Source organism: Typopeltis vanoorti, chromosome 20 (assembly GCF_054136105.1).
Source record: "Typopeltis vanoorti isolate ZY-2024b chromosome 20, IOZ_Tvanoo_1.0, whole genome shotgun sequence".
NCBI lineage: Eukaryota > Metazoa > Arthropoda > Arachnida > Uropygi > Thelyphonidae > Typopeltis > Typopeltis vanoorti.
In genome coordinates, this window is record NC_143568.1 from 72,358,145 (window position 1) to 72,384,015 (window position 25,871).

The 25,871-nt window shown below is 34.0% G+C and overlaps 1 protein-coding gene across 4 annotated transcripts in view; it reads left to right on the forward strand.

Annotated features, from left to right (window-relative positions):
• The window catches only part of LOC150095557 (latrophilin Cirl-like), a 134,235-nt gene that overhangs the window by 90,017 nt on the left and 18,347 nt on the right, over positions 1-25,871 (forward strand). For 3 of the 4 annotated variants that reach the window (XM_090409780.1, XM_090409776.1, XM_090409781.1), the window contains exons 3-12: positions 4,587-4,779; positions 11,350-11,456; positions 15,531-15,839; positions 15,974-16,123; positions 16,225-16,328; positions 18,128-18,319; positions 21,765-21,948; positions 23,668-23,811; positions 23,967-24,160; positions 24,411-24,460. In XM_090409780.1, coding sequence (XP_090265906.1) covers positions 4,587-4,779; positions 11,350-11,456; positions 15,531-15,839; positions 15,974-16,123; positions 16,225-16,328; positions 18,128-18,319; positions 21,765-21,948; positions 23,668-23,811; positions 23,967-24,160; positions 24,411-24,460 — 1,627 coding nt within the window. Of the gene's footprint in view, positions 1-4,586; positions 4,780-10,945; positions 11,053-11,349; positions 11,457-15,530; positions 15,840-15,973; positions 16,124-16,224; positions 16,329-18,127; positions 18,320-21,764; positions 21,949-23,667; positions 23,812-23,966; positions 24,161-24,410; positions 24,461-25,871 lie in introns of all 4 variants that reach the window. The other variant, XM_090409779.1, reaches the window with a different exon arrangement.

The window sequence follows — 25,871 nt, forward strand, 5'->3', positions numbered from 1 at the left end:
ATTAACTGCATGAACAGGCATGTAAGTCGCATAAAGAAGTATTTAAATGTGTTCACTGTTCATCGCACTCTTTCACAGTGGTTAGAAGAGGTTAAGCCTAATGAGGCATGTAAGAAATAGCCCATTTTTCTTAACGGCGTCGGAACAAGTGGTATTGAAATAGGATTAAATCCGAGGTACTAAACTTGGCGATTGAGAACATCTGTAAGATTTGATGGCCCTTGTTTATATAACAGAGGGGAGATGTCGGAGAGTATCCGGTCTACAGGTTATAGAGGTTTTGGGTTAATCGAGTGTTAATATAGCCGCCGATCAGGTTTCGTAACAACTTATTGAGAGTGCAGCGGTCGTAACAGAGCTCCTCATCTATTAGCCCTCCTTCGGGAGACTGTAATAGTTATCTAAAAAAAAAAAAAAAAAGAGTCGGTAACTGCCTTTCTAGCAGGCGAACCATAGCGACGTGATCCAGATGGAAATGAGGGCCCCCAACTCCATCTTTTTTTTTTCTTTTCTTGTTGCTTAGTGTCTGTATGAGACTTCTGGAACTGCCTACGGCAGATTTATAGAAGAAAGGTCTCGCGTCTACAAGTTTAGTTCATGGACAACTCGCCATCAACCCCCTCAGCGTTCGTTTCGGGTGCACGCGCAATCGAGCGAGCTGAGACTCTTTCGGCGGGAAGTAATAATGGGTAATATTTCGTGGCTGTCTCGAAAACAAACCGGGATTTTTCGTTTGGCATTGCTGAGGTTGGGAGACCTCCGTTCTTATAGGGGGGGGGGATACCACTGTTAAAAGTGGTCACTAAATAATATCAGAATTTGTATTTTTTCTCGCGTTTTTAACTATCCCTACTCTCACCCTCATCACTGCACACCTTAAGATCGAAGCTACTTCCGAAGAGTAAAAGTAGAAAGTCAACTTTTATTTATTTATTTTTTCAGATTTTTCGCCATTTTCTACCACATTAAACATTTTTTACTGTTATTGCTGATCATCAACGTTTGAGATGGATTTTTCTTTCTCAAAATTCATACCAGTAGGTCTTTTTAAAACTCCTTCTATTCATCTAAAAGAAAATTTGACGGGGGGGGGATCTAATAGTCTTGCGATTAGCAGATCTCAAACATTAGTTCTTATGTGTTCGTCTAAACAGACTTCACTCACGCTTTCTGTGCATCCTCGATCTACTGAATTGCATTTTTAGCGGCTTCGCAACCCTTTCTGACACACACACACAGTTACTCTTCAATGCATCTCGACTCTATTTTAAACATTTCCTAAGTTTTAATGTCCATTTTATGAAGATTCACCTAAAATGTAACTAAAATTTCATTCTTATGGCAGTATTAAACAGAAGATAGGAAAACCAATGCCTATACACGGTTCACTCATTGAAAAAGGGTAACAAGCGAGCCATATGAGCAGTGGTGTGGCTAGAGCTTTTGCCACCTGGGGCGATCCCCGAGTTTTCCGCCCCTCTCAATACACACCAAAAATACTACAAAAAGTCAAAGCTACGTATAAGAAAAAAATAAAAAAAAACACTCTGTTTATTATTGAAGTAAAACGTTAATTCCAACATTCTAAAATGTTATTTTTCTTGCTTTTCTGTTAGCAAAATCGTCGATGACATTGATGAAGTCTATTTCATAGGCAATTCTTAATCAATTTTATTGATTAAGAATTGCCTATGACACTGACAAAGATCCATGTTGGGATTCCAACCCGTGCCCTATTGGTTGAAGAGCGACTACACTAACCACTCCACCAACCAGGCCAGTAAACTTATCATTAATTACAATTTCTTTATGGGAACATGTCCTCCACCATAAATCACTCGATTGGACTGTTGCTTCTACAAAATACTTTATAATGACACCATGCGGATGTTGTGTATTCGAGCTAGGCCTAATTGCTAGCTCGTCTGTCCATTGTTCAAAGGAGTCTTTGACCTTCACGAATAAAAAAAAGACGGCTCATATACGCCCGTTAACATTAACACTCCGAAATAAATAAAGAAAAAAAAAAACGTCTTCCGTTATTTTTTTTTACCACCCTTATTCAAGAAAGCGGATATTATTAGCAGCTGTTACAAATGATATCTTCCCATTTATTTCCTTCAAGTTCAAACCTCAAGTCTATATGTCTACCTGGGCGGAGCTTTCATAAAGAGACTCCCTAAAAACACCCAGCCGTGAGTTGTTTGCGTCTTGTCGGTACACTAGTTCACCTGTCCGTCTGCGCCACCTGCCAAACAGGAGGATTTAACCCTCCCTTATACCCCCCCCCCCGCGCGCAATCTCGAACGCTACAGTCAGCCAGCAGCAGCTGCTTCTTAGAAGTGAGCCCCTAACTCACCGGGATGAGGGAATTCATAATGAGAAACGCTACCCCCCCCCCCGACTCATTTTTAACCCCCGAAGATGGTACAGGATATCCTATGACTTATCGGTGTGATGAGAAACAGATAATTGAGAATCAAGAAAAACATGACGAATTTGTCTGGTTCGGAATGGTTTTTTTTTTTTTTTTTCAGAAACCAGATAATTAACAAACAGGAAAATCTACCTTGATGGGAAAAGGTTTCTAAGAGCTCTCCAATCATAAAAAAAAAGTCTCGCTTTGCTTAGAGTTCGACTTCCATTGTTATCACATGATCACAATGAAACAAGTGATTCTCAAGCGAACTCCTCACATTCTTTCTCATTTTTTTCGTGACACTTGGGACCCCCAAACGAAAACTTCATTTCTCTGTTCTTATTTCCGTTTCTGAGGTATGTAAGCGAGATTTAAAGATCAAGATGGGTTCACTTAGCCCTTAGAAACTTCAATACGACTCCAAGTATTGCAGCTTTACCACAAAGAGCACAGAGCGTACCTAAAATTGCATTTCCTCCGTAGAATGCAACTGCCCCCTAGGGGACAGACTTACGAAGTCTTTGTTCTGATCACTATATGGGAAGTTTTCGTTTAGATTACCAGCAACTGGAATGAGTTACACTTTAAAAGAGAATATCGATGCAGTTGGTGATAAGTCTCTTTTTTTTTTTTTTTTTTTTTTTTATCGAGACTTTGGTCTTGATTTAGATGTAGTTCTTTGAACCTTCAATAAACTTTGGTAAGATTGAAGCGTGATTGAATTCTACCAAAAAAAAAAAAAAAAACGCAGCCATTGCAAAATCCACGTTTTTGTTAATAGGCTATTTTTTATTGTTTAAAGTAGGCCTAACGTTCCGAAACGTTAGACCTACTTTAACAATAGCCTATAAGCCACGTATACAATCATCAACGAGATGTAGTAAGTGTGTGTGGAGTAAGGATGATAAGCGGATTTAACGGTAATTTTTGAGGTGTATATCAGATTTTTAAAGTTAACAAATCATTTTGATAGGTAAAAATCTATCAAGAGTTTGCGTCTTCCCTGATCAAACAAGTCTACAATTTATTCGGAAGAAATCGATCGTTTTTTTTTTTTTTTTTGAATAAAGGCGGAGTTCCCCCGACGTTTTTTTTTTTTTTTGCACAAGCAACCAACCAAAATGTTTGTTTTGTATTTTCAAACTTCAGTTACTTCCTCAGATGGTAACCCCTGTGTGTGTGTGTGGCTGACAGAATCAATACTACGGTAGATTCGCTTTACATACAAAACCACGATCACCCCGGCATCATTTCCAGACGAAAAGACTATATTATGGATCTCATACCCTCTACATCCATCCACCCATCTGCAAAAATCCCTTATCGGCTGTACTCTTAAAAAAAAAAAAAAAAAAAAGTCGGGGGAGTGCCTATATAAGAGCATTAAGGTTTAACTCTCCTTGTAGAAAGCAATGGGAAATATACAAATTTAGCGGATCAAATCCGTTCCCGAAGATTAACGGTCGCAAATAAGTTTGAGTCGTATTCACCCCCCCCCCGATCGTTCCCCTAAAATAAAACAAAATCCTACAAGCGCCGATATTGAAGCCATCAGTAATCTATCTCAAACAAAAGAGGATAGATTATAAATTGTTACTGTCACTAGAGGGAGTGATTGAGGGGCGTATTCGAATTCGTTCTCGTGAGCCAGACGTTCAAAACTAATGGCAGAAGGACGAGGGTCGTACGTCTTGAATGTCAACATTCCTAAATGTATGTTTATAGAACTTGCAATGGTAATGAGGATTGTTGCTAGGCAACGTATTCAATTCTTTTTGAGTTTTTGGGAAAAAAAAAAAAAAATACGACAATCTTATTAGAAAATGGTTCTGAAAGCTGATCTGGACCTTACCCCCCCCCCGCTTTCCGGGACAAATTATTTTAATATCTCCTATTGCTTTTCCTTTTGAACAAACAATAGAAGCTGTGCTAGAGTTTTCCTATGACAATCGATGCTACAATTATCAAACAGGAAAGACGTTTTTTTTTTTTTTTTTTGTAATAATTACAGTGACCCACTGGGAAACTCTCCTAATAAGTAACCAGTGACATCAAAAAAAAAAAAAAAAAAAGGATGTAATTCTCTGGTAATAGACTAATATACTTCGATAAATTTGATATAATAATACTTAAAAATATTAATTACAATATTTTCCTTTAATTACAGAACGATCCCGCTATAGGACGGCTTACGAATGTGAGGGAGGCCAGCTGCATATCTCATGCGAAGATGGACATCTAATTCATCTAATTCGGGCCAACTACGGACGTTTTAGTATCAGTATTTGCAACGAACATGGCAATCTAGATTGGAGTGTAGACTGCACTTCTCACCGTTCCTATTATGTGATCTATGAAAGGTAAACTGTCTCGTATTTTTTTTTTTTTTTTTAATTTAATCTGCACCAATATTTCAAGCGGAAATGCGATCAAAAATTGAAATTATCCACTATCCGAGAAGAATCTAAACTATTTTAGCATTGAAATCGCTTACCGTGAACTCTAGAAGTATGACATATGTAACTACAAATTTTAATGTAATATTTATGATTTTAATATTAATATATATTGTATGTTTAAAAAAAAAACTTGTTTCCACTATTAAAGAATTTGAAATTTATTTTGGTAATGAAATATAATTTAAAAATTTTCATATTTATTAAAATTTTTATGAGATATATAGATATTTCATTATACACCAAAAAATTAATCATATCATTATTTTAGAAATAACACACGCCGGAAATATATAAATAAATATATTTCCGGCATGTGTTATTTATAATAAATAGAAATATATTTTATATTTATATAATAAATAGAAATATATTTTATAAAGTAAAAATAAAATACTTTATAAAATAAAATTATCTTGACCTAATAAAATTTGCGTTATCAAGTTCAGCGTACGAAGAGAAATTCGAATTATTGTAGCTTGTCTTGACATCACTTAATGTTTTCTGAATACTGGGATTTTAGAATATATTATATATTAAGCCGTGACTAGAAGCATGATGTACGGCAGAGCTGTCCAAAGCGCGACCCGCGGTGCGATTTTATGCAGCCCGCTTATGGGTTTTGATTTTCACGAGCGAAAATATGAAATATATAAAATAACAATTTTAGTCGAATGCCTATTAGATATTTTAATTCTATCGATAATCTCAATGTTGGTAATTTTATTTGGTGTTTTTACATCACTATATACCCACGTGGTTTTCAAATATTAGATGTGTGAAAGAAGCGTTCCTACACTGTTTTGTTCCAACGCGCATGCTCCGGGCCCTTACGGGGAACATGAGCGCGCAATTAGTGTTGTTCGTTTGTTCAGCTTTCGAGGTTGTGTCGCTGCTGCTCACTAAATTACTAAATACTCATTGTGATGCGGCCCTCGGATAATTTTTTTTTTTTTTTAAATGCAGCCCTCGGATTACGCGATTCAGTTTTAATTAACATTTATGATTTTTAAATGCTTATATAAAACTTGTATTTCTACTATTCTAAAATTTGAAATGTATTAACATCATGATAATTTAATGGTAATATTTATATTTAGAAAAAAAATTGCTAATTATATGAGTGTTTCATTGTACACCAAAATATTAATTATATAATTTTTCTTTGAAATAATACACCCAGAATAAGCAATCCTGGGATTGGTAATTTGGTAGAACTGTGATCAAAAGAAATAAAAAATAAATAAAATTTATTTAATTTTATAAGAAATTAAATTTTTTTTTTAAATTTAAGTATTTAATTTAATTTAAGTTTTTTTAATTTATGTAGAGTGATCGGTTTTCTAATATATTAAACCGTTAAACAGAGGAATCATATATGAACTTTAGTTTCAATATTCATGATTTTAATATTATTATATTAAATATTTAAAATAATTGTAATTTTAATATAAAATTTGAAATTTATTTAGTGCATGGTAATTTAATTAGAAAATTTTTAATTTCATAAAAATTAATGAAATATTTATATATTTTGTATATACACCAAGATTTTAATTATATAATTTTTTAGGAAACAGCACACATACAAGAAGATTGAGTATTGTTTTTGGTAAAATCTTAAAAAACGTGATTTTTCAGGAGAAACAGTAATTTTCAAGAGAAACAGTAATATTAAAGAAGCTATTGAAAAGTCAAGCAATTAAAGAAGTTATTAACATAAGAAATAGAAAGTAAAAAAAAAAAAATTTAGTTGTATAAAGAATTGGATTTAAATTTGAAAAATGGATTAAAGCCACCTTGGCAAAGTTGCTGGAATGCAAAAGAAGGAAGAATTTATTCACAGCTCATAAACTTCAAATTTAGAATATAAAGCTTGACGAGATGTTAATTGTGAAAATAACAAAAAATAAGTAAGCTCTAAGTTGCATTCGTTTCGATGCAATTAGGAACATTCTTGGGTAGCGAAGACAAAATAAGAATGTAAAATACTTCATGTTCAGTTCAATGCGAAGAGTACCTGTAGTGTTTGCATAAATAAAAATACATAAAACAGCTACCAGAAGTCAACATATTACCAACTGATAATACAGCAAATTGGCTTTTTATAGTGCACCATACAGAACGAAGAGACACCTTAAAGGGATGTAGAAACGAAAACAAGGAACTAAAATCTCAAATACCAAAATTCCCTCAAAGAATTTGAAAAAAAAAAAAAAAAAAAGGATTCGCGTACGCGAATAAAATAATAATAATGAAAACAGAAAAGCCTTTCACATAGCGTATGGACGAAAAAAAAAAAGAAAAAAAACTAAATAGGTGTTTACGTAGTTTTCAAAGGAAAACGCAAACTAACCAATATACATAGATGCTCATGCCAGTTCAAACCATCCTTGGAACTAGAAAAGGTATTTTATTAAAGCTAATGCATCTTACCACATATCATAAGGATGCTCTTCCACAAAAATGCTTATTGGAAACAGCTTGAGGGAATATTATGCTTCCTCCCCACCAGTGGCGAATTCTCCATGCTTGCTATCATTAATTGAGAAAGAAGTAATATTTATTTGTTAAGAAATGCATGCATTTATAAGCATTCCATTTAGACTTTTATTTTTGTAGACAGAAGACGTTTTAAGCTTGCGCGGCAATAATTGAGCTTTGCGTTGTGTATCGAAGGCCGACGCTAGTCAAGCTACCTTGCTTGCTCAGTTGTGGGAGCATCCAGGTCGTCGCTTCAGCACTGTGATTTCATGCGCACGCATAGTCATTTCCGCTCCCTCCAAGAGTCATCTCACCCTGTTGCTTAAACACGGGCCACGCAGTCAAAGTAGCTCTAGCCAGCGAGCTTCAGCCAGCCTTTACAAGTGTGCGTGTTGCTTGGGAAAATTAAGTTACAACCAACTTTTTATGACGATGTTATTGACCAGTTCACAAAGAAGAACCGTAGGGTAGAATTTGTATTCAAGTAGCTAAATTGAAAAAGATAATATATCATTTGTAAAATAAATGTTGTATTTGTATGATTAAATGCACATACATTTCTAAATACAAGTAACCCTCGTATAACGCGGTCTAAAATTGAGTAACCCTTGTTGAACGCGATACTTATACAACACGGTTCCGATAAAAACACGGTCTACAAATTGTAGTAACCCTTTATCTTTTCATATGTTTTTCACCGCACAACTTAAAAATCAAATTTTATCTTCGTTAAATTTGTGTCTGCCTGTATCCCGCATGTAATTATAAGTACCGAATTTATATTAGGGGGGAATACCCTTTACCACTCATGAGCGTCAATTGTTTACCGTGTAAAGTGTTTATTGTTGAAAATTGTCCTCGTTTCTGCCAGGAAAGTGCATTAAAAATCCTAAGTGTGTTCATCTCAAGCTGAGCACTTTATCTTCTGGTGAGTTACATACAATATATGTCATGCTTGCTTTTTTGTGTAAAAAATCATTTTTATAGTAACGGCCACAAACTGGAACGAAAGGGAAAAACCAAAATTGAAAACAAAATTAATTTCTCTCGAAGAAAAATATTCCAAATCTTGAATCGGTTGAAAAATGGAGAAAAACCAGGAGTTTTTGCAGGGACTTTGAATTTAAATGAATCAACAATTCGAACAATCAAACAAAATGAACATAAAATCCGAGAAAGTGTTTATTGCTGGGTCAGCGATAATTGTAAAGCGCGTTGCTCGTGTACGCGATATTCCAATAGAAAAAAATGGAGAAATCTCTAATGATTTCGATGGAAGATTGCACCTCAAAAGAAAATTCCTATGGATGGAAATCTTATTAAACAAAAAATTCTCAAAGTTTATAAACATTTACAGTGCAAACCAGGTGTTCAATGCGGATGAATCCGGGTTATATTGGGAAAAGTGCAAAAACGCACCTATATTTCGAAAAATCAAAGATCAGCTCGTGGATTCAAAGTTTCCAAAGATAGAATTACTCTACTGTTTTGTAGTAATGCATCAGGTGATTACATGACAAAACTAATGTTTATTAACCGATCCTCACATCCTCGTGCTATGAAAGATTAAAATATGCACTTTATTTTATTTTGCCTAAAACATTAAATGAAGCTTAAGTACAATTTGTAATTTTTATACTTTTATACGATGTATTTGTTTCATAGTTTATATGTTTTCTTAACTTACATGAATTACCTGAATTAAATAAAAATATTTTTTTTGTTGAACACGATTTCGGAACATAACCTTACTTTTTCTATGTGATCTGAGACTCGCATAACGCGATTTATATAACGCGGCATTTCTGTGCAACCGTGTTATACGAGGGTTACCTGTACATTGTTTTAAATGGTCAGTAATTCATTATTCCGCTAATCAGACTTCAATCACACCTCTCACTCCCTGAATGATAACAAGAGCAAGCGTGAATTTCAAGACCAGCATTCGTCCCCGCTCCCCACCGTGATATCACAGACACTACGACAATGTTCGAAGTGGTCATCCTGCCTGACACGGGAAAGGCTTCCCTAAGAATCGATAACATTCTAAAGAAATATGATTTTTTAAGTGGCTTTTAAGCCCACAAAGATAAGGACATTGTTGAGCTCCTCTAAGATTCTGCCATAGACGAAATATTACAACGTGTACAAAATCAAGAAATATCTATGGTATGGCACAATTCCATATTAAGGACAAACAGGGCGCTCATTCGAAGTAAGTAAGAACACCTAGCGTATAATGAATATAATACAGTACTAGGAAGGATAAAACTGTACATTTCGATCATACGATCGAAAAAACGTTCAGTAAACGTTAACAATGCATTGATGTCTTTCAGCTGCGACTGTAAGTACGGATTCCTTTTCAAGCAAGCCATTCATGTTCTTATAAAGAAAATCACAGGGCCGAAACGACTGACATCCGTAAACAGATTTGAACATCGCCACAAGGGCTCATTAAGTGTAAAGCATTTACAACACAAAATGGATGTTGAATGCAACAACTACCAACAGCTGATAGAACATCAACACGAGACAACGCAGCCAACAATTAGCTTTGCATTTGTTAGAGTTTTAAACCGTATTGGACTGCTGTTTGTTTGCTGAACGAAACTATCTTGAAGACCACGTATGTCGAAGAGGAGTAACGAGAGTTTTTTTTTTGTTGTTGTTGTTATTGTTTTAGTTCATTTAGAATTGCATAAATTACTCATTTTTTCCAATGCACTTTAGCATATATTGAATTAATATATTACATCATAAGACCTATTTTTATTATATCATGTATTAATTTTCCCTTTTTTCTATAATTGTATTTCCTAAAAATCCAACTAATTACTAACTCGAAAAGCATGCTGAGTCCAAAATTTCAACTCTAAAAAAAAAATAATTCCACCTTGCAGGCAAATTCATTAATTTTAAGCTATTTTTCAATGATCTTTATGAATGAGATTATTCGCCTGTCTTTTTTCTCTTTTTTTTCCCTAAAGATTTTAAGCTCATATTTTTTTTATTAAATAGAGAAACCTGCGGCAGCCCGCTAAAAAGGTACTGGTGCCGTCTGAAGCCACGGACATGCTCACTGCATTCTTCTCACTCCAATCCCACCCCTCATCCCCCAATCCCTAACTTTTTAGTGTGCTTTTAGCTATCAAAACCAATTTTTTTTTTTAAATTATTATTTTAGCTCATCGTTAGATCTCACTAGCTGTTGCCATGGTAACTGCATTATAACAATCATTCTTTGTCCGTCACAGCATTGTTTAGTTATTTTTTGGCATGCCTTTTTATTAATTAGTACTTTTTTCATTTTTATGTTTTTTGATCGTATTATTATCTATCTTTTAAATTTTTCTGTCTTTCATTTCGAAAGATTTTAATATCAATTTTAGTTTATTTTTTAAAAAAAAATATTTGTCGATTTTTTATTTTTTTTAAACACTATCAGTAGCCATGGTTTTTTATAAAATTAAAGCCATGAAAAAAATCCTAGAAGCAAAAAAAAAAAAAAAACATTAAGATAGAAAAAAAAAATAAAAGCTTCAGACAATTTGTTATAGTTCTGTGCCCATCAATTTTATTTCAGATGTAATCTCATGTCCAGCTGCAGTATCGGCGTCACCAGCGACACTTTTGGCGATCCCTGCCCAGGGACCTATAAATACTTAGAGGTGCAATACAGATGCATGCTAGGTTGGTTATTAATCTTTCTTGTTGACTTAAACCTTCTTTCTCTCAACCTATCTTCACTTTTCCACTTGTTTTTGGAAACTCCGATCCACCGGGGGGGGGCACAACCCCCCTTCTCCGCAACCCCCTTATCCTAAAGGCGACAAGTAGACGCCAAATATAACATTCCATGTAGCTAAAGTAGACCCCCCCCCCCCAGTTCCCTCTCCCACTTTGTGAATCGGGGTTTCTAATTTTTTTTTATTATTTATATTTGTTTATCTTATTTTGCTAATAAAAGTAAACAACTATTCCTTCAAGCTGTGGGATGAAGACAAGCTGTACCCTTCCTGCCTCAAGTTCTGTGTTTGGGGATCCCTGTCCCGGGACTTTGAAGTATTTGGAGGCCCACTACAAGTGTGTCCCAGGTAGCCAAATTATCACACAAAACCGTTTGTTTGTGGTGTATATTAATAATTAAAACATTTGGAAGACAACCCGAGATGCCTAATTGCAATTAAATAAGTAATTTCCCCTTAATTATTTTAAAACAATTTTTATTTAATACGCAATCAGAACGTCCAACTCGTCTCAAGCAAAAATAAAAATAAATAAAATAAAATAAAATAAAAAGACAAATGGTTATCAGTCTGACCTTGTGATTCCTTTTGACAATATTTTAATAAAAGCACATTATGGGCGTATGGTATATGATGTTGCTTTGTAATTACGACCCGAGCAACCAAGACTGTTAAGCCAGTGTAATAATGGCCTGTAATTACGTGTGTTCTTTTAGCCATTTTTCCTGATTTGGGGGATGATTTTTTCCTTCCCTTGAAAAAAAAAACTTAAGTTTTTTTGTATTCTGGATGGGAGCCGAGTCTTTCCAACCCAATTTTTCCATATTATGGACAAACAGGATGCTCATTCGAAGTAAGAAAGAATGCAAAACGCGAAATGCATTTTTGTTATTCGAAAAACAGGCTGAATCTGCTTGGAAATGAATAACAAAAACCAGAACTAATTCAGAGCTATTGTCTGTTCAGTTTGCAGTTTTTTTCTTATTAATTAATAAGACTTATTAATTAGTTATATTAATTAATATAACTAATTAATAACTAATTTATTAATTAGTTATACAAACACCGTTTGAAGATGCATAGGGATGGATGGAATATGCAAACCATGGTCTTAAATTCTTTCATCCCTTTGTTATTCAGCAATATTGCTTCAACGGAACAAATATTAATATTAATAAACATTTTTACAAGCAGAAGATTAACCCTCCCCTACCACATACACACATATAAAAAAAAAAAAAAAATCAGAATTGATGTTCTATATAGCGTTTGTTTATAGCAGATATAAACTTGTAATCCCGTTTTAATTATGACCTGGGTAAGAAATTATACACAACAATAAAAATAAAAAAAAATGCCATGGTAATTTTTATATAATCAGTAAATAGCAAATTATGCCCTTCTTATAATAAAGAAGACCCATCGACAACTAAATAAGTAGCTGGATTTTATTTCGAGCACCAACTCTTCACCATTGTCAGTTATTTTAAATATTATATAATATTGATTGATTTTATAAACTTAATGTTCTTATACTTTATTATTATCATGAAATATATTCATTATATGGTGATTTATTTTTAAATTGTAAAGCTAAATTCGCACGGTAAGCTGTTCAAGATATAATTGCCATGACGTCACGAATTCTCCATTTTTATTACAAAAAATTTAAATGAATCTACCTTCTTGAAAATAGACTTGTTTTTGGAGGGGGGGGGGGGACACACACGATAAAAACGATCATTGTAAAATATTAATTTTTTATGCAAGTTACTTTTTACTAACGGTATTTATTTAAATTGATTTATTATAATTGAAAAAAAAAATTATTCTCATTTAACTAAAAAAATGGTAATGTTTTTTCGCTCTAATTTCTTGATCTTTCACCACCTCCTAATAAATTAAGGATCAAGCTATCAAAGCATAAGATGACATCACGGTAAACATATCTTTAACAGACTATAGATGTCGCTTTAGAACCGAAATCTCTAAATAAACAGGCTGGGCGATTGTTACAACTGGATATCAAATCAACAAACCTAGCTGTAACAAACAGTACATTGTGGCTGATTTGAAAAATTCAATACAAAATAATATTGGGCCAACTCGCCACTGAATCTGGGGGGGGGGGGGAAAGCAGCCAATTTGCTGCATGAAATCATACTATATTCCGGGAATTTTTGAAATTTTCCAAAAAAAAAAAAATTTTTTTTCCAAAAAAATCTGGCCCATTGCTCACATCCCATTCAGGCTTACAATCAATGGGAAGTAATTTGGAGATCTCAGTTTTAGAACGATAATTAAGTATTAAAAATGGTTTGCTATATTTATATACACTTCTTGGATGACACCAAATATAAACAGAGTACTTTTATCATAGCAGCTGTTTTTTTTTTGCAGATAAAAACGTCCAAATAGTTTTTAAATACAGCTGTGATTATTTGATGTATAAGAATCATTTTAAAAGTTCTACACACTACGCATGCGTGGACAGCAGAATGATGTCATAGTGTCCACTTTCAGATCAATTGTCAATCAGATTCTAAGTATAAAAATTTTCCTTTGCCAAGAAATAAAAACTGAAGAAGAATCCGATTCAAGTCAGATATTACACTCTGAGCCGATCACACGTTTTATGTCAAGTAAAAAAACAATATCTTCTCTAAGTTGAAAGAATCAATCTATGAGGTGGCAACTTATAGGAACGTTGGGCAACTCATTACACGGAATGGAGATCGTATTGAAGGCCTATAAATGTATTTTATTTAAATTAATGTTTAGTTTATCAACAGGAATACCGTGTGCAGAACTTGAAATTATCTCATATTTTACACAACATATTAGTTTGGCGTGGGGGGGGGTCATGCAGGCTTTGAATTGTAGATGTCGCTGCTGTTGCCGGTTCCTTTATCTGGTTATGGTGCGTTTGGGAATCTTTTAATGCCAAAGAACGAATATAAAATCACGAATAAAAGGACAACAGATCGGCTTAGATTACAGTGGCGGCTCGTGGCTTGAAATCGTGGGGGTGCTGCAACTTTCGAAATATACATACACACTGTAAGTACAGTGTATACATGTTTGGATAAAATATCAAAATTATGGTAAAAATTTTAAAAAAAAATTAAACATGAAAAAATATTGTTTATTACCGATAAAATTATACAGTTTAGTATAATTCAAAATTACTTAAAAATAAAATCCATTATCGTAATCCCAATAATGTTCTAAAATAAAAACTATAACAAATGTTGTCTTTAATTGTAATGTCCAAATATTTAAAGAGACGGAGTAAACACGATAAGCACTACGAACTCTCGACTACTGGCGCAAACTGTATATAAACAAACAGTGGAACTGCGCGAATGACAGTGCCGCATTACGCTAATAGCTCGCATCTCACTATGGCGTGCATATGCTCGCGCGCCTAGCAATATGACACTGTGGTAAACACAGTGCTGCTAGCGTCCTTCGCCCTCCTAAGTGCTACAAGAATACAGAATAAGATTATTGTATAGGATTGTTGATGATCAAAGTAAATATTACAAGGAAATATAAATAAATTAATAAATATATTTATGTATCGAGAAAAAAGTGGAAGTGCTGCAGTTCCGCAGTGCTTATGCACGAGCCGCCCTGACTTAGAATACCGAGAAATATTCATAAACGATGTTTTCCTAAAATAACCAATCAAAAATATATGAAAGAATAATATTTGTTTTTGTTTTTATTATTACGTGACGCCTCCAGGGAGTCCAAAGACTTATCGAGGGAGGGCACCTGCTCTACAGCTCTCTGTCTCCACCGCCCACAACTACCTTCATCATCTACATCAACGCCATGTACTGGAGACCACCACCACTAGTATTTTCACAGACAATCACAAACATCCATGCCCACGGCGGGATTCGAACCCGCAGCTTTTTTGGCTGGAGAGCAAATGCGCTAATCACTCGGCCAACCAGGCTGGCCATTTATAATTATATTTATTCTCTTGACTTATTTGTTTCAAAATTTATTTATTTATTTTTAAATCAAACTGGTCTTTGTCTCAGCAGCGCACTAAAATTTCGCTTTCCCCCTAATTCCCTCTTCTAAGTCGGATTCAAGTGTAGACCTTTTTGGTAGATCATGACAATGGAAGTTGTCATGGCAACATTGTTGTATCTGTTTGGAGCAGACCAGACTTAGAGATATTGTTTAGATAACTTCAACCGAAAGCTGACAGATAAAATAAAAATACTAAAAATAATTATTTGGACGGCGAACAGAAGGGAGATGAATGGGAAAGATACGTTTAAATTCAAGCTGATCAATTAAATATTGTTATTTGCTTTGCTATTTTTACTATGCCATTGCAATAAGAATAAATATCTGCATGACCATGTAAATGTTCATTATTTTATTTTTTCCCTCCCACAGATTCAGTGTCCACCAGTACAACGACCATCAGCACAACGACTACATCTACAACTAGTACGACTACCAGACCCCCAATTATCATTCCGATGACTCGGTTTCACAGGCCGGTGTCAAGTACCACCACCACTACCACCACTTCAGCCAGCTCCTCTTCGAGTACAATCCCCAGTACTGAAACCACCAGTACAACCTCTAGCGTACCTCCTACCTCAAGTTTTCCACCTACCACAAGTACCTCAACTGTAGCTGTTACCACCTCCCAGCCTTCATTATATCCTGTAGTAACAACTACAAAAAAATCCTTCGCAAGTAAGCACAATTACAGTTTATGTAATATGTTATTATAATAGTTGTTTATGTTGTGATGATCATGTGAAGTTGTTTCGCTTTTTTTTTTAAATTTTCGTAGCATATTTTAGAACTTCAATTATTAATTGTTGCAGATGTTACACCAGCAGTGTTTAGTATAAGTTCAGGCCATTCGACATTCATAAACCAAGAATATTGTCAGCCAGTTTTCTCCAGGAATATTCTTTGGAACTGGACAAGATCTGGGATAGTGGCAGTTCAAAAATGTCCAGGAGGAACATTAGGTAGGTAAAAATTGTAGATTAAATTTAGAGTATGGGAACCTTCAAGTCAAATTTCGACTTCTTAAAACTTTTGTAATAATTGTCATTTGTTATTTTCCCAGGAGAAGCAAGATGGATGTGTGGATCTAGTCCTGTTCGGTGGATTCCTGACTCGCCAGATTTAAGTCAGTGTACTTCGACGTGGATCGATATCCTTCGCAACAGAGTAAGTTGCAAGCAACAATAAAAGCAATGAATTTTAATAAAAATCTACTTAAATTATATATTAAGTATTCAAAACAATAATTGGTGTACTATATATATTTTTATTATTTTTTAGATTTCAAAAAAAATATACTTTTTAAAAATTTATGATACTTAACAATTAATTATATATTTTTTTTATTTAAACTTTAAGTAAAAATACGTTATACTGTAATTTTGATAGGCTCTTCAACTTAGGGAATAATTCCAATATGGAAGGTATGTTATTCTAAATTACTTCATCGAATATGTCGTTGAAATTCTACGTCACCTTCCTTAGTTGTACTGTTAGCATTGCAAATTCTCCTTTCCTGTTTAGTTTCAAAACTATCAAACCCGTGCCATTTTACGTATATGTGTAAATATAATTACTTATGTACAAATAAATACAATATATATAGTCCTTATAAGGACTGGCTTAAAGGGGCGAAGCAAGAATGCTTTTCATCTTCCCCGTCATCTGTAGAGGACAGTGTAGGGATAAGGTGTTATTGAGCTATTAAAGCTCTGATCATGGCAGGAAGGTACAGCAATAGCCTAGCCTCAGTTAGAACTTCATTGGCTACAGCATTGCCATCCATTACCTTACCCTCCAAGGGTATTAATCACCGCATCTCACGGTCAGTCAATCATTCCATCTCAATGTTCCAATATATCCAATATATATATAAATAAATAAAAATATATATATATGTAAATATGTAAACAATCTCGCTAGTTTAAGTCACTTTTCAACATACAAAAAAATTATTGGTTTATTATTTATATTTTCATTATTTTCTAGATATGAGGATAAAAAATCAAATTATTTAATTATTTTGAAAAAGTATTATATTTAACAAGAATTATTTTTAAAGAATATATTTTCAACTTAGCGAAAAAACTTCTAACGTGGCAAAGCTCAGTAGTTGATCTCAATCGGAATCCTGGTTGAAAATTGCACAGGAGTTTTACTACCTTGTAGTAAAAAAAAGAGAAAAATGATTTTTTTAAAAAAATTCTTCCTTTGCCTATTTATTGCAATTCTAAATTTAATTTATTTCGAATTTTTAACTCGAAGTTTTTTTTTTTCAATTTCGTTTGAATACTCGACGTCAATCATGACTTGCACCGTTTTACAGATAAACGGAAGATTGGAAAATATTATTATGCTTTAGGATATAATGTTATTTCAGAAATTTCTTTACTCTTTGGCATTCACGTGCAAGCGTGGGAAGCAAAAAAAAAAAAAAAAAAAAAAAAAAAAACGAATTCTCTCAGAAATGAGAGAGAACCAAATTTGTTCTGACTTAAAGAAAGGCGTGCATTTAAAAATTTAGTTTTCAGTTGAAAGAATCTGTTTGGAGCCACTAATAAAAATTCTCTGAAGCACTTAAATCGAGTTAGTACGTGATACAGACGCGACGCTGCTCCGAAGGTATCTTTTTTGCACGTATCTAAGAATGGGACGGGTAAGATTTAGCTGATGTAGCAAACGGGATTTTTATTATTATTCACCTCCCCCCCCCCACGTCATTCCCTTGCCGACTGTTCATGAAGTACTCTTATAAAAGTATGACATTTGTCAATACCTTCTGTATAACAGTAGAAGCGAATGTTGCCTAGCAACTGACAAGCAACAATTAATGAAATATCCATAGATACACACGTGCGTATCTATCTCCATAGATACGCACGTGTTTGAAGAAAATGTACTTTAACTTCATTTCGTGAATATTAAATCAGATTGATAGAATTCTCTTTTTTTTATTATTCGTTTAGATTACCAAAGGAGATTCTGTTGTAAACTTAGCGGCTGAGTTAGCGATGGTCACAAGTACCAAATCGTTATACGGAGGCGATGTTAGGCAGACAACAGAAATCGTGCAAAGATTGGTTACTAAAATGAAGGAAAAGGTTTGGGATATACCAGAGGATAGACAGCGTCATCAACTTCTACAAGAACTGCTGGAAGTAAGTAAAATAGATTTATTTTATAGTTTGCTTTTAGTAATCTAAGTGTATTAAAATTATATTCTAGATCGTTCTGAACATCGACTTTTTTTTTTTTTTTTTTTTTTGTGTGTGTGTATTCGCTGAGCGAATGTATAGGACTAGGCTAATGTTAAGTCGCTAAGCTTTTCGATAAGCAACAAGAAAGAAGCAATGCTAAAAATAGCATCATTCTTAGAAAGCCGTTACAATCGGAGAATAAGTGAAAGAAGTGTGCAGGTTTTGCCAAAGTTTAATATAAAGCAGAAACGAAATCGATACTCAAGTGAGAGAAACTTTTCATCAATACGCCTGTCTACTTAAAAAAAAAAAAAAAGAAGCCTTGCAGGCCTCCACAGCCTCGTTCGAACAAAAATGTTTTAATAATAATGACAGTTTCTTTCTTTCTCGAAGCGCAAAATTCATTTTCAGATTCAGAAATACGAACTTTGTTGATAACTGATTTGCAAAATAGGCTTAGCCTTCCGTAGATTTTATTGATAAAAGACGATAGAAATAGGCTAAGTTTAGACGTAGATTTCATTCATAAGAGTGATAAAATAGACTTAGCTCAGATTGTAGATTTCATTCATAAGAGTGATAAAATAGACTTAGCGCAGATGTAGATTTCATTCATAAGAGTGATAAAATAGACTTAGCTCAGATGTAGATTTCATTGAGTAAAGTGATAAAATAGGCTTAGCATTCATGTAGATTTCATTGAATCAGCAAAACAACAATTGTATGAATTGTTTTCAAATTTTAATTGTTGTACTCTTTTGATTATTTATTTTTTTTATATATTTTAACAATAATACCCAAACATTATTTATAAACAGCAAACGGCAAAGAATGTTAATTATAACCATGTAATTACAATGATTTATTTTAAGCTTCATTACTTCTTTATATGTAGAAATAGAGAACAAGGATTTTTCTGCTTTCAGATTAATATCAGGCCTACTCTGTTAAATTAGCCTCATTTATTTGTGAAAAATGTTCTCTATCTTAATAAGGAAAAAAAGAAAATTCCTTCGTTGTCTCAAGAAATCTTTCTTATAATTTCTTGCTCATGTTATCTACGCCCCCATCCCTCGGGAATTGGTACAGGAGTACGGAGGCCTCTCATTACTTTTCTACCCTTATAAAGCCTTCGAGGATAGTGTTGACTTCTCCAGCGGGGTCCTGTTTTTCCCCTTTAGCGCATAAAAGTTCTCGTCCTATCTTTCTATAGGTTATCAATGTTGGCTAGTTTTAGTGAGAAAAATTTCGCTTCAGGAAAAAGAAAGGGAGAAGTGGAAGATAAATTTACGACGCAATAATCATCAGCGAGTTTGGTTCGAGGGCTATCAAAAGAAAACTACTGGTATTTATCATGCCGGCAATTTTCGTTTTTTATCTTTTGAAATTACCATTTCTTTTTAACTTGTTCGCTACGAAGTAGTAATAAGTTATCCCAGAAAAAGATATTTCGAAAAGGGGGGGTAGTTGAAAGGGGGTAAAAGATACGAACTGTTATTTCATTCATTCGGTACTTAGATTCAAATTGCTGAGAGCAATGATAGCAGACAAATTTCATTTAGGTTATAATGCTAACTGTAAAACAACGTGCATTATATTTATATGATTTTTATGTCATTTGCTTCGAAACTATTGTTTAAATGGACGCATAAAAGCTTGTAATTTGAACTTTTAAATAAACGGATGCCGATCTTGTTCACATGAGCGATTTAAAAAAAAAAAATATATATATATATATATATATATATATAAAAGATGATTAGTCGTAATTCGGTACGTGGTTTGAAACGCATCAATTATATTCAAGGTGGTATTTCAGATGTGTACACTAGGTGAAAAAAGTTAGGGGTATCTGCGAATTTCTCACAATTTGTCGTCAGTTATTTCAATAGATATATTCATTTAAAAAAAAAAAAAACTTTAGCCCCCAATACAAATGAAAGCTTGGGTTGAGAAATTCTTCAGTTGTTAGAAATAGCAGACAGCTTACGTGCGCTGAAATATTTTTTTAGAACACATTGCAATGGTTCTATTTTAGGGAACAGTTAATAGAACTAAATTCTTTAAACACTCGGTTTTCTTTGAGAAGGCTTTGAAAGAGGGTCCGGATTATTATTATTTTTTTAATTTTTATTTAATTTTAATTTTTTTTTTTTTGCTGCATTCAGAGTGAGCAAACTCTAAACATAGCATTCTCGCTTTATTATTAACCATAAATTTTTAGCTGAGCTGGTTGTTTTACAGTTGAAATGAACAGCAATTCTCACCTCAAGTTTTCATCATTCCACGTGCACTTACAGCAAATGTTCGATAAGTCGTTAGATGGAGTTTACTTGAGCGACACTGAAAAAAGAAAAAAAAAAAAAATTCGTTGCTGCGTTGACAGAATATGCAAGAGGATTACCGAACTACATGCAAACGGACTTTTTTTTTTTCCAGTTACAGCTGCAGAAGTAGGCAAAATAGTTTAGCAATGTCACAGAATTTCTTATGATGTCCATTTTTGTGGTACTTTAGGAGCATAACACATTCGCTGTATGCTTTACGTGGAATCAAATGTTGGTGTAATTATGTACGACAAATCTCTGATCTTTACATTATGTTCAAATTACATTTACATGTGCGTGTACACGAACATTAATTTTAAAGAATCAAAGTTGAATTTTTTGACATTTTAATCTGATAGAGAAAAATAATTTTTGCCACATCAGCAAGAGTTAAGGACTATTTTCATCTAGTTGCTGGTGGATTCCAAAGCGTGTTAGTCTGATGTCTCCATTTAGCAAAAATAAACATGTTAATTTCATGGCTCTTTAGCCTATTTTTATTTAGGAGTGCTCCTTTTTTTATAGTCATTGGCCTTTTACTCAATTTTAGGGTATTACTGAAGTTTCACATAGGCTTTAAAAAAAAAAAAAAAAAAAAAAAAAAAACAGCCAGCAACACCCGACAAAGGTATGTCCAAAGTTTCCCTCTTATATTCTTCATATATCTACCTATGTAAAACTTCAGTAATACCCTAAAAATGAATAAAAGGCCAGAACATTATTCAAAAGGGGCACTCCTAAACAAAAATAAAATAACCATGAAATGAATATTTACTTAGGGGAGTAACATGGGAATTTTCTCAGAAATAATACCTATAAAGAAAATGTTTTCTTTTGCGGTTTATAAATCTTTCTTCTGTCGTCCCCCCCCCCATCGATTTATGTATGACGATATCTTTTGTTTTCAAAATCTTATTCTAAAAAAGAACCCAATAAAAACTACTGCTTGGACACAAACAACATACTTAACTGTTAGTAGTTGTATTACTTTAACTAAGCCAAAATGCATTTAGCAGGCAAGTATCTCTCTTCCCGAATGCCAACCATAATTTTTTCTCCCCTTCTTGTCTTTATCACAGTCTGTTCTTGATGTAAGTAGCAACCTCCTCGAGGATGAACAGCGCTCTTCTTGGCAGGACCTGACCCCTGGTGAGCAGAAACACGTGGCCTCCTCTCTCTTAGAAGGTCTAGAAGAAAGCGGGCTGCTTCTTGCTTCTACCTTAAGAAGCAAGTTTCTCTATAGAAAAGCAGGAAGCAACGTATGTAAGTTGTTTTCTTGTATATCCTCCTTGAAAAGGTTTTGTTTTACATATTTTTTGACAAAAAAACAACAACAACAGATTCTTAATTACGTGGTCTGTAATACAAATCTTTCGATATGTAAGACTAAACCTTAAGCCTAATGAGTGTAACTTAACGATCAACCATAAAAGATTCGTTTATTTATTTTATTTTATTTTTCTTTCAGTTTCTTTATGACCTCACCGTTTTATTAGTCTACTCCGATCAGTACTGCAGGTCACTTTTAACTCATTAGTTAAGTGCCGTAGTTTAAAAAGAAGTTATACGAAAGCCCGACTCCGTTTCGATGTGTTTATACCTCAAAATCAATGCAATATTTTAACGACGCTTTGTCGTAATACAATATCCCCGGTTTAAAGATCACTTCTGCTAATTTAAGTACCTTTAAAGAACTGGGATAATGAGCCTTATTTAACCTCAACTAAAACATTGCGGATCGATAAGTTTTAATGGTTGCATCCACTCGCATTTCATAGAGAACTTAATAGGTATGGGCCCGAACGTTTTTAGTTACTCGGCAAAGAATTTATTTATTATTTTTTTTTTTGGCATTCGCGGCATTGTTGTAAAATCAACTGCACTTTGATCAACCGCATAAACACACCAATGAATCCAACTGCGTCATAGAAATAGTCTACTTTGTTTTAAACACTATTGTGATGTTCAACCAATCAATTGCACAGTTTTTAGAATATGACAAAGGAACGGATCGGGGGGGGGGGTCGGACCGACTGGTCCCAAACCAATCCTGAAATAAGAAAAATAAAAACATGATAAAATTTTGGAAGATTTTGCTGAACCAAAAAAAAAAAAATAAAAAGACTTTTTTTATACATTCATAATGAATAAATATTATTCATTATTTAATATTTGTTAACAGTATATATTCGGTAGTTCCAGCCGGTATAGACGCAGCATTTGGTTGGAAAAAACCTGGGTTCGACTCCCGAGTAGGATGGGAAGAACCTTTTCAGCTGAAGGTGAGTTGTTCGATCTCATACGGAAGTGGAAGGTTTTCCTCCTGGAAACTGGTGTTTTGTTCTGCAAACCGGCAGTAGACACACGTGATTTGCAGACAAAGAATACTTATAGGCATAGGGCTAACCATCTTATCCTGGAGTTATGGTTACGAAATCCAAAGATATTTGTAAGGTCATGTCACTTAAGCGAATGTCGGATCGCTTCTTACTCTTTCTTTTTTACACTCGTATGTAGACCAGCATTCGAAACCATATCTAAACCGATTCAAAATGGGTTCGAATGCTGGAGAGGATTCGAACCCACTCTATCCAACCAAAGGACAACCAACTTTAATACTGATCAAGCTAAGGGGGGGGGGGGGGCGCTTCTTACTAGGCTTTGATATTTTCCGTTACTGACAACCCGAGTTCTAACAAATGCCCTCCATATAAAAGCCATATCTGCAAGTCAATGAGTAGGGAGTCAGGAGATATTCCATGTCTGGCACACACACCAATTTACGATTGGGATTGCAATAAACACCGACATTTTTCTCCGTCATGATTTGGACAATTAATTCCATCCAAATGTAACCATACAAAGCCGTCTTTATAAATTTAACGACACAAATCTTGATGAACAATCGCCTACACACTCATGTATACCCCCCCCCCCCCTTCGTCACTACAAGAGTACTTAAACGTGTTTCTCACTTTTCAGTAATATCTGTTCGTTTGGTGGAAGCCTGGACTGTTTCAGAAATAACGTTCCCTTTGCCGGAAGATATTGACGGCACATCGTGGTCAAAGGTCGAAGATTCTTTAGTGTTGCCGACGCAACCATTACTAGGACGTGCAACAAACGGTACCTGAAATTTCTATATAACTTCTTAACAGTTCAATAAGCTTCTGTATTTAATCAATAAAATTTGATTAAAATATAATTAATAAAACAGTCACAATATAATCAATATATTGTTTATATTGATGTATGATTTTTTTTTTTCGTATTTCTTGCAGGAGTTTTGAAGGTGGTATTTTTGGCTTATAACTCCTTAGAAGATTTCTTAGGTACAGTTAGTGCGAACCAATTAGAAGCGGGCGAAAGAAATCTGTCTAAAGTGATTAATTCTCGTGTGATTGCGGCTTCTGTTATAGGACAGAACTCAGTGACACTGGCTGACACGGTAGTGATCACTCTAAGACATATCCAAGTAAGTCATACGCGTTTATGTCTTCTTTCGATATGCAACTAGTGTTAATGTGCATTTTAAAAATGATTACTTCATAGCTGCAAGATCGATCTTTTATTTTTAATTAAGATTTGAATCATTTATATATTTTTTAAAAAGTCGTAAAATATAATTAGTTATTTTACGTAATGCATCCTCCCCCCCCCTCCAATCTGTCCTTCACATTCCATTTTTATATGCATAAACCAACTCCAGTGTATTTATTTTTTAGGAGGAAAACATGACCAACCCACAATGCGTCTTCTGGGACTTCGACAAAAGGTAAGTGCCCTTTGGATCTAAATAATATAAAGCTGTCTTGTAAACAAATAAAAGCTAATTTGTTCTCTTCAAATGTACTCAATTTCAACCTTTTTAAAAGCCGTTTTGTGAGTGTACAAACGTATCGCTTGTTAGTGGGTGGAGATGCATATTTCCTCGGAAAATATTTCCTTCGTTTGTACTTTGTGTTAAGCAATAGGGGGTCTTTATGTAAGCTACGTGACTGGTTCATTGAAGTGCTAGATATTGAAGGTAGGGGGTCATCCAGCCAATCCTATTCCGGATAAAACTTAAGGCCGGTTATAATTTTCAATAAGAAAGAACATAAGTTAAACAGCAAATCACTGGGAATGCAATATAACTTGCAAGCGAAAATATATCTGTATCCTCCTACCAGCTTGGCAATGACACTAACTCACGAGCCTGCTGGGGTGGGAATGGTTTAGGGCAATCGTATAATAGATGTGCCGTAGCAAACTGGAAGGAAGTACTTGATTATTTCAAGTCCTGGTATGGAGACATAAGGTTTTGAAATCGCCATAATAAATACGCATTGTGTTTGGCGACCTCTATCGGTTATTCATAGAACAAATATACGGTGATTGGGAGATTTTGATGTGCTGAATATTATGAGGATTTCATAGCGGAAATATTGTTCGGCTAATTTGTTATAACCAGCATTATATTAGTTTTTGACAAGAGAAGTTTGACGGAAAAAAATCAATCTAATAAAATCTCCTATTTGCACTTATGGAGATGTATTTTCAGTTATATATAAAGCGTATGCATAGAAGTTGTAATCAACAAAGCGACCTCTAACGGATTTCCTGGGAACTAAGGTTAATTTTACTTTAATTAAAATTCATTACATTTAATTTAATGGGGCAATCGTATAATAGATGTGCCGTAGCAAACTGGCAGGAAGTACTTGATTATTTCAAGTCCTGGTATGAGACATATTTTTTTAATTTTCTTCATAAGAAAATTAAGAAAAAAAAAAAGAAAGAAAGAAGAAAAAAAAAATGATCACAGAGAGATAGAGAGAGAGAAATTGAATTCATATAATCTAACAAATTCATTCCAACAAATCTCCTATTCGTACTTCTGGAGATGTATTCAATTAAATATAAAACGTATGCATAGAAGTTGTAATCAACAAAGCAACCTCTAACGGATTTCCTGGGAACTACGGTTAAGCTTCGAAAGAAAATTAAAAAAAATAAAAAAAGACAGAAAGAAGAGAGAAAAAATATATAATCACGGACAGATAGAGAGAAAAACTGACTTCTTCCTATAAGCTAAAATGTTTTCTTGAAATATTAACAATTCAGTTCACATTGACAAAAGATCATTCATGTAAGAACAAATTACCTAGATTCAAGCGCTACAGGCAACCTCTATCGGATTTATT